Here is a 9,388-nt window from a genome sequence, read left to right as displayed (position 1 = left end):
ATATGTGTTGCATGTATTTATATATATCCTGGCCCACCTCCTAGTTGTATATAGTTGAGGTTAAAACCTACTTGTACTCTATATATACGTGCACCTGCACCCAATCAATACAACGACCATTGTATTGCCAAAGCGCCCTCCTACACCTCCCATTTCATTAAAGAAACCATCGCACGAGATTGGCATCCCTACTTTTTACATTTCCGTTTGTGTAATGTTTGAACTATGTTAACTCTATGGTTTTACTAATTAAAGCCGGGCGCTGCTTATGCCTTCTGAAAAAACTAAGATGTGTCTACTACCTATAGGCGGAGGTTTAGTCTACGGATCATGTTTTCACAAGAAAAAGAGTCTACAGATTTGTCGCATCTGTTTTTTTGTGTTTCAAATGCAACGGAACCGGTGCTAGCGGCCGTGACGCGAGTGACAGTCAGGCCGGCCGGTGAAGAGAAGAGATAGAATTGTGTTCCTTGGATGGACGTCTGCTAGCACCTAATCGCATGTTGATCTAGCAGGCTGCTTCCGGCAGGTTGTCGATCGTGTGGAAGTAAGTAACAGATAAGATAATGCATGATTAGGACGTCTCACGCATGCATATATGCATCGGGGACCAACCCAAATTCCCTTTGCCATTGCCCCGTTTGGATTTATGTAAGCAGTCACCCAGCGATGCATCGAAGATTCCGGCCACATCACTATAAAATTTGGCATATTGCCGTTTCATATTGTAAAATGTAAAAGTAAGGCAGCAGTTACATCTTTGTGTGCGGAAGGAATTTATCCACTGATAAAGACGGTGACTATTTTGCTAAACACGATATATTGATGATGCCCACAATCACTAATTATTGCACGTAAATATAGAAAACCAAATATATTTTCTTTGCAGGTGGAAAAAACCAACTATATATTGCGTGTCAAGTTTACATGCACCACGTTCAAAATACGTGATCTTGTGCGGTAGTCAGTAGAATGTGGAATACAAGCTAGGAAGAAAACAAAAGCGAAGTACAAGCTAGCTAGCTGCTAGGAATTGACGTGGACTGAGATAGCGTCCACATCGTCAAGGAAACTTTCGGTTGATGAGATGTTGGATTCTCAGCCGTGCAAGAAGTGCTCAATTCAAGAAGATTGACAGTATCCACATACTTTTGGTGCATCATATGGGATGTGCGTGGTAGTATTGCGATTGGAATCCAACAAATCCACGCGGCGGCGGTAGATGTGTGCGTGATGTTGATACATGACGACCACTCTCTTGTTTCGTTTCCTACTATCCTTTTGTGCAGATAGTGTCCTACATTTTGTTTTCGGCTTAAGAGTCTCATGTACTAATTGGTTTGCTAATTTCGCATTGAATTCTACCAATCTTGCTTAGACAAAAACAAGTCCCGAAAAGGAGGAAGCACATCTGGTAGGCTGGCAAGGCATCAGACACCCAACACTGATGTCTGAAATAACTGCTACATGAACAGCAGGGGTTCTCAACATGTCTTCTCTTGGCCAAATTATCTGTAACAGCCAGAAGAAGACATGGATTTTTTTAGGACAAAGAATTTTTCCAAAGTTTATCCCCAGTAGTAGTAGAAACTACACCTCCAAAATTTTGTAGGCCGATGTGCTCTGCAGGTGGCAGACTAGCTTGTTTTTGCAAGAAATGACTCTATTTTTTCAATGTGGTTGTTGGAACAACCTAGCTAAGCTACCCCCCCCCCCTCCTGTACTGTATGTATAACTAAACTACCCAACGGTGGTACTCACACTCACTGGTCCGTGGGACCGTTTGACCTGCGAGTTTCACCCGACAGTCCGTGATGCAGCAGCATGCAGCCATGCATGGGCAAATAAATATTTTTTGTTTTGCATGTTTTGAAGCTGCCATTCATGCCGGATTGTATCCACTATAGCTAGCTAGGGAAGGAACTTTACGTTCTTGACCCAACCAAAAAGTAACAAGAGACAGATTTTAGGAGTAACATTAAAAAGTGCCTACAAAAAGTGCTTGCACTGCACGCGCGCGCGGATCAGTTGAATAATCAAGTCCTCTTAGCTAGTCTCCCTCTCACCGCCATTTTTGTCAAATAAGTACTCCAATGGTTAAGCAACCCCACGCCGCACTGCCACACGCAAGAAAATTTGAGGTTTGCATGAAGATTAGATAGTGGGAATGAATCTTTTGCTAAATTTTATCTGGAGGGAACACATACTGACATGCATGCATGTACTATCTACACAAGCTACTGCCCTTGAGTGGACTAATAAACCATGCATGCATTCGAATGGCCGCGCCCAGTGAGAGTAACTTTTATTCACCGAATCAAGACGTCTTGGTGTATAAGAGCAACTCCAACGGCCGACGGACGGCGTTTTGGTCCGCTTTTTGTCCGTTTGAGTCGGCCACCCTGTCCGCCGTCTGCCCTCTTTTAATTTTGGGTCGGTAATGCGCCCAACGGACCGACCCATTTCATGACCACGCGTGTTTTAGATCATTGTCAGCGTCCATGCCGTTGCCCTGGTTTTGGCGCTCCAGTGCGTTGGAAAGGTTCGCGCGCGCGGGGAAAAGCGGCCTAGCACGCACTGGTTTTGGCCCTCCAACGCGCGGGAAAGGTTCGCGCGCGCGCCACGGCCGGTGCTCGTTATAAGAAGGCGCTTTCTTTATACTCTGTCCGCCGCTCACTCGTCTCGTCCCTTCTCCCTAGCCTCGCCGCCTCTGCGCCACCATGTCGATCCGCCGTCTGGGCGCTTCGGATTTTCGCGGAGTCCGCGAGCGCCGCTCCGGCGCCTTCTCCTTCAAGATTTGGTTTCGCGAGAAACATCTCATCATCGGCACCTTCGACACCGCAGATGAGGCGGCCCGCGAGCACGACGCGGCGGTGTGGCGCCTCCTGAGGCCTCGTCGGGATATGAATTTTCCAGACATGTCGAGCCAACGGGCGCAGGATCTGGCGCCTCTCCCGCGGCTTTTCACCGACGAGGATCGTCGTGTCCACCGAAGGCGGCAGCGTCGCCTCACCATCGCCGAGATGGACGTGAAAGCCTTGGTGGTGTGGCGCGAACGCTTTCCGCAGGACATTGTCGAGGAGCGCCAGTTCGACAAGCAAAGGAGGTTGGAGAGGGACGCGAGGAGGAGGGAGCGAGCCGCCTATCGGGAGGACAAGCGTTCACGGAAGCAGGCCGCTCAATTGAAACTGAAGTTACGAAAAACGTCGGGTTGGGACTTTGAAGACGAGCAGCATGCTAACGCCTACATTCAGACGTCGGAGGAGGACATTACCGAGTCGGAGTCAGAAAGCGATGACTAGTGGTCTTTTCTTTTATCTGTGTACGCTAGAATTATCTATGTATCCATTTTTATCTGAAAAAATGGCCGGCGGCATCGACGACGAAGCAGGCGGGCGAGGGTGTGAATCCAATGTGACACCGACCAGCGGGCCCGGTGAGGAAAGAGGGCGAGCGCGCGCGCGTCCGTCGCGTGTCCACGCCGACGCAAATCAGGCTAAAACATGGACCGGGAATGGGTCGGCAGGCGGACGAAAGCGGACGCGCGTCCGTTTGGGTCGGCGTGTTTGGCCGGCTTTTTTGTTCGCGCCGATCCAAACGGACGGCCGCGCACAAAATGGGTCGTCCCATTGGAATTGCTCTAAGTCATTCGCGTAATTTTAGATCATCGATTTGAGAAATTAAATATGTGTTATATGTTATGAAAAGTATATCACTATATTTTTTATCACATATAAATACATATTTAGATAGTTAAATTGTCGATCTAAAACTATGTGAATGACTTATACACTTGGACAATTATATTTAGTCCCTATGATCGACAAAAGAAAATAGCTTAAAGTTTCAATTATGAAACTTGATACAATTGACCGAGAAATTCATAAGTTTCATATAGTTTGAAAGATTAAAACTTTAAACTTATTATACCCTTATGTGGGATCCAACTCATTGTGAATCGCGAGTCAATCGGGCAGCGGGGTTGCGTTTAGCAGGTGCGTGCTCCTCCACCTGCATGCCCCCGTGAATTTCCGCATAGTAAGGTCCTGTTTGGATGTCCACCTGCTTCCTGAAATTTCGGAATCTGTGAAGCACCCACTTGCCCGCTCCGCGAATTTTAACTGGAGCTCCGCCCGCTCCGGGAGTGGCCTCGTGGAGCGGAGCGTCTCCGAACAGGCTCTAAGTATACTAGCAAAGGCCTTATGTGAAGGTGTAGTTTTTTTTCTCCTTCACAAGAAAAGACTCCTAGCAAATTAGAGCACCTACAGCGAGACACTCCAAACCTGCCTCAAACACCCGGGTAGGCCGCCCAGCCACTGACCGGTCACGAAATTTCAACCCAGTCGGGTGCCTCAAATGGGTCTCAAACACCCGGACTAGCGAGCACCCCTCATATCCTGCCCAAATACAGGGCAGATATGGGGGCGCCCGGGCGCGCCCGCTATGTCAGACTGGCCTCGGGGGTTCCACGCAGAATCACACCGGAAACCTGGCGGTCCGAAACTCGTCTCCTCCGTCAGACTGATGTAGCCGCGTGGAGCCGCTCCGATAGGCTGCGTAGTGCCTAGCACGGCTATTTAAGCCGACCGCCGGCACCAAAACCCTACCCCTCCTCATTTTCCTCCGCCCGTCCGCCGCCGCCTCTACTTTCCACTTCCCGTCCGCCACCTCTAGTGAACATGCCCCCCACACCGCCCAACAAGCAGCCACCCATTTCTAGCGTCGAAGCGCCGGCTGCAGCTCCTTCAGCAGATCTGGGCAAGGCGCGAAACCCGGATTGCCGCAAGGCTACCTCCGGATGCAGTGGATCCGGAGGAGGAGTCGGATGAGGAGGAGGAGGATGTGGGGGACGCCGGGACGTGGATCTGCAGGTGGAGCAACATGCCATCCTCGATTCCCTCCGCTCGGAGTCAGATGCGGAGGTGAGACGCCGTCGCCGGTAGGAGATGGAGCCGCAACACACCGTGGAGGAGGAGGTGTTCGCCTACATGGATGAGGTCGAGTAGGAGGAGGAGCCAGAGCTCTCCTACGTGCCCGTCCACCCGACACCCGGCACCGACGTCGTGGACATCTTCGACAACGAAGATTAGCTAGGATAGTACGTAGTACCTCCGTTCCAAATTACTTGTCGCAGGTATGGACGTATCTAGATGTATTTTAGTTGTAGATACATCCATTTCTGCGACAAGTAATTTGAAACGGAGGGAGTAGTATGCAGTACATATGATTTTCTTTTGCATGCTTTTGTATGGATCTAGTGGTTGAAATATGAAAGACTCAGATGCAGAGTAGCTAATTTTAGGCGTGACCGATCACTGTCTGCGGACGTGACCCGACGTTTGAGAGGCCGGATTTGTCAAGTTTGATTATAGATGCTATTAGGTTTCCTTCTTCTCCCGCCGGTGTTGTTGCTGGTCCACCCCGCCTAGACGGCCTTTGGGTTGTGAAGGCGTGGAGGAACTCGGCTCCGGGGGAAGGGCACTCAGCGTCTTTGTTAGGATTTTGTGATGGCGGCAGTGTCCCCCAATAGGACTAATGTCGCCCATGTTCGATCCCGTGCATGTCTCCTCGTGTATTTACAAGTTTGATCCTTTTAATTTATGACTCTCTTCATCAACGATGGTTGGTGCTATGGTATGCTGGTCATGTGGGGCGTAGCACAAGGACTTTCCGACTGCCTACTGCAACAAGGTTTGCCCAATGTCAGTGAGGTGAGATTAGAATGATGATGGCGACGCACATTCGGCTTGTTTCAGTGTTTGTAGTCGTCACTTGGTGTTTCCATGGACCTGGTTATAATTTTTCCTACCTCGGATGTGATCCTACTATCAAGAATGAATATGAATAGACTATAAGTTTCTCGCGTGAAAAAATTGTACTAGGGACCCTTACAGAGTATTATTAGGGTGACGATCGAGCGTTGTTGCCGCCTCTAAGCCTTCATCTCAGCAAAATCAAAACTTGTTAAAACCCAAATGATACTCATGCGTGGCAATAAAAGAAAGAGAGGGTAGTACCGTACATGTTGCAGTAAGTTTACTTGCTCCAATGAAAAAGGAAGAAAGGAAATCCACCTGCACCTGCCTGCCCTCCCTTTTGAAATGCAACTACTACTACGACTCCCTCCCAACCGTGGCACGTACGCCTCGTTCTCACTGACACATGGGCCCCGAAACACAGGCCCCCACCTGCGGATCCAACCACTGCACTCACTGCGCTCCGCTCACTCCGAGCTGAGCTCGATCGTTTCCTTTTGTTGGTTTGCCCGCGTCCAATTTATGGCGATTTAATGCGCCAGCGCAGCGACGAGGAGCAGCAGTGTGCATCAATGGCATTGGCAGCCATGGCCGGATCCATCTGAGCTCACTCCCACATCCGCCGTCTTCTCCATCCATCCTTCCCCGGCCAGCTCCTCCGCCCATCTTCTCCGCCATTTCTTTCTTTCCTGGAAGGAAGGAAGGAAGCAGGGACCCGACCGGAGAGAGAGAGAGATTTTCGTTCTGTTTTGTTTCTTCCTCCCCCATCTCCCCTCCCCTTTTGGTCTGTCTCTCTCTCTCTGGGTAATGGCGGCAGCGCTGCTAGCTGCTGCTGTCTGGTAACAGTACTGCCAGTACTGTCTCGACGTGTTGACTTCTCTGCTCCGCCATTGATTTTCGAGATAGATCCGAGCCAGCCAGGGGAGCGCTCTGAATTCAAATCCACACGCCGTCGCGGTGCTTGGATTTGCTCCTTTCTCTCCCGCACAAGCACAATCACTTTCCCCCTTTCACCATGCTCCTCCATTGCTAGCTAGCGAGCCCATCTTTCTTTCTCTGGTCCAGGTCGTCCACGTAGGGAGGCCATGGTGGCCGAGCCGCTGGTGCACAAGGTGCTCGCCATGGCCACGGCCACCCTCTCCAACAAGAAGGCCGGCAGGAAGGGGGACAAGGACGGCGCCAGTGGCAGGGTCGGCATCCTGTCCTTCGAGCTGGCCAACGCCATGTCGCGCGCCGCCAGCCTCCACCGCTCGCTCTCCGCCGCCGAGGCTGCCCGCCTGCTCGGCCCGCTCTGCCTCGGCTCCCACGCCGTCCGCGCGCTCGTCCCGGGCGACGACGCGCGCCTCCTCGCCCTCGCGCTCGCCGAGAAGCTCGACGCGCTCAACCGCGTCGCCGCCGTCGCCGCGCGCCTCGGCCGCCGCTGCGCCGCCCCGGCGCTCCAGGGCTTCGACCACGTCTACGCCGACCTCCTCGCCGGCCGCTCCCCTCCCTCGGCCTACCCCTTCTTCGCCCCCGCGTCTCACTCCGAGGCGGCGCTCCTCCGGCAGCTCGACCGGCTCGCGGCCGCCACGGCCGCGCTCTACGCCGAGCTGGACGCGCTCGCCGACCTCGAGGAGTCGGCCCGCAAGCTCCCCACCGACGAGGCCCGCCGCGCGCTCCTGCAGCGCGCCCGCTGGCGGCGCCAGGACGCGCGCCGCCTCCGCGACGCTTCGCTCTGGGGCTGGACCTACGACAAGGCCGTGCTCCTGCTCGCGCGCGCCGTCTGCGCCGTCTACCACCGCATCTGCCTCGTCTTCGGCGACCCCATGCGCGGCCTCGACCTCCTCCTTGTTTGCGACCACAAGGACCGAGAGCGCCACCAGAGCAGCCAATGCCACGACGACCAGAACAGCCGGCAGCTCTTCTCCGGCCCGGTCACCTCCGCCAAGTCGGGGCCGATTATCGACAGGGTCGCCGCCGACGCGGACCCGCCACATCCCAGTCGGCTCCGGTCGAACTGCGGGGGGAACATGTTCATGGAGTGCCTGAGCCTGAGCAGCTCGGCGGCATGGAAAGACGACGACGGGCTGGACGAGGACGACGAGTCCTTCTTCTCCGGGGACGCCAGCAGCTGCATCAGCGCGATCAGGTCAGGGATTCTGGTGGCGCCGCCGTCCAGCGGCGGCGAAGAGCATGAAGCAGCCAAGAACGGCGCCGGGAGCAGAAGAAGGAGGTCTCACTCCCACCGGCGGTTCGGGCCGAAGAGCACGGTGACCTCGCTGGCCCCGGCGTCGACCGTGGGCGGGTCGGCGCTGGCATCACACTACGCCAACATCATCATGATCGTGGAGAAGCTGCTGCAGTACCCGCACCTGGTGGGCTCGGAGGCGCGTGACGACCTCTACGGGATGCTGCCGTCGAGCCTCCGGTCGTCGCTCCGAAAACACCTCCCGAGGAACCTGGGCATCTACGACGCCTTCCTGGCGCACGACTGGCGGGAGGCGCTGGAGAAGACGCTGGCCTGGCTGGCCCCCATGGCGCACAACATGATGCGGTGGCAGGCCGACCGGAGCTTCGAGCAGCAGCAGATGGAGGCGGTGCAGCTCAGGGGCGGCGGCAATGGCAATGTCAATGTGCTGCTGCTGCAGACCTTGTATTTTGCCGACCGGGACAAGACGGAGGCGGTGCTCTGCGAGCTGCTCGTGGGGCTCAACTACATCTGCCGCTACGAGCAGCAGCAGAGCGCGCTGCTCGACTGCTCCAGCAGCGTCGACTTCGACGACTGCACCGTGGAGCAGTGGCACGCCACCATGCATCAGTAGCAAGCAGCTAGCAAGGTTTTTCGTTCTCCTTGATGATTTCTTTCTTTTTGTTTGTAAGTAGTGTGAGAAAACAAGCAAGCAAACAGAGGGTAGTGCTAGTAGTGGTTACTTGTGTTTTGGTTTGGGTTTCTCTGTCTTTCATTTTTGTGCATGCATGGGTTCAGGGATGAGATGAGATCATCTATCCATTCACGATCAATGAATGAATGAATGAATATAGGATTGCCTCATGAAATGTGTGACAGATTCATGGTTGAAATCAGGCCTCAATGCAGAAAACAGAGGAGGTGAATTTATCCAAACTGTTTGTTACTGGTTGTACATATGTCTCCCAATCTAATTATTTTAGTATACTATGGGCCTGTTTGGTTCCAATAAGTCACCTAACTTATAAGTCATGTGACTTAAAATCAGTGACTTATAAGTCACCCCTGTTTGGTTGTCATCTGACCACATTTTTTCACCTTGTTTTTAATATAAAGGTGATGGAACCCACGTAAAAAGAGGTGACTTATAAGTTTTAAGTTGGGGTGAAGCAACTTATGGCTTATAAGTTGGGGTGACTTTTTGCACTTTTCGACTTATAAGTTGATGACTTATTTGGAACCAAACAGAGCCTATATATGTGTGTCATCGAACAAACTTGTCGAAATTGCCACCAGCAAAGTCATAAAGTTGCTACTACTACTGAATTCTAGTAGCATATGGAATGTTGAGACCTGTTAAGTCCCAAAGCGCCTTTTGTCATTGTTATAATCGCGGGTCACCATGGAACTTTTGCCAAAAAGCACATCGAGAAGCGAAAACAAAGGTAGAGTAGAACTTCGAGGC

At 52.6% G+C, this 9,388-nt stretch overlaps 1 protein-coding gene across 1 annotated transcript; it reads left to right on the top strand.

Moving 5' to 3' along the window:
• Window positions 1–6,103: 6,103 nt before the first annotated feature.
• On the top strand, window positions 6,104–8,787 carry LOC119303687. The gene has a single exon (XM_037580825.1). The coding sequence runs from the start codon at window positions 6,842–6,844 to the stop codon at window positions 8,555–8,557; it is 1,716 nt and encodes a 571-aa protein (XP_037436722.1). The 5' UTR covers window positions 6,104–6,841; the 3' UTR covers window positions 8,558–8,787.
• The last annotated feature ends 601 nt before the right edge of the window (window positions 8,788–9,388 follow it).

Source organism: Triticum dicoccoides, chromosome 5A (genome assembly GCF_002162155.2).
Source record: "Triticum dicoccoides isolate Atlit2015 ecotype Zavitan chromosome 5A, WEW_v2.0, whole genome shotgun sequence".
NCBI classification, from domain to species: Eukaryota; Viridiplantae; Streptophyta; class Magnoliopsida; order Poales; family Poaceae; genus Triticum; species Triticum dicoccoides.
The sequence above is the reverse complement of the archived record's forward strand: the minus strand, read 5'-3'. Positions and strand labels throughout refer to the sequence as shown.

What these genes read in the sequence shown, in the direction of transcription:
- LOC119303687 (XM_037580825.1), top strand. Translation starts at nt 6,842, where the DNA reads ATGGTGGCCGAGCCGCTGGTGCACAAGGTGCTCGCCATGGCCACGGCC.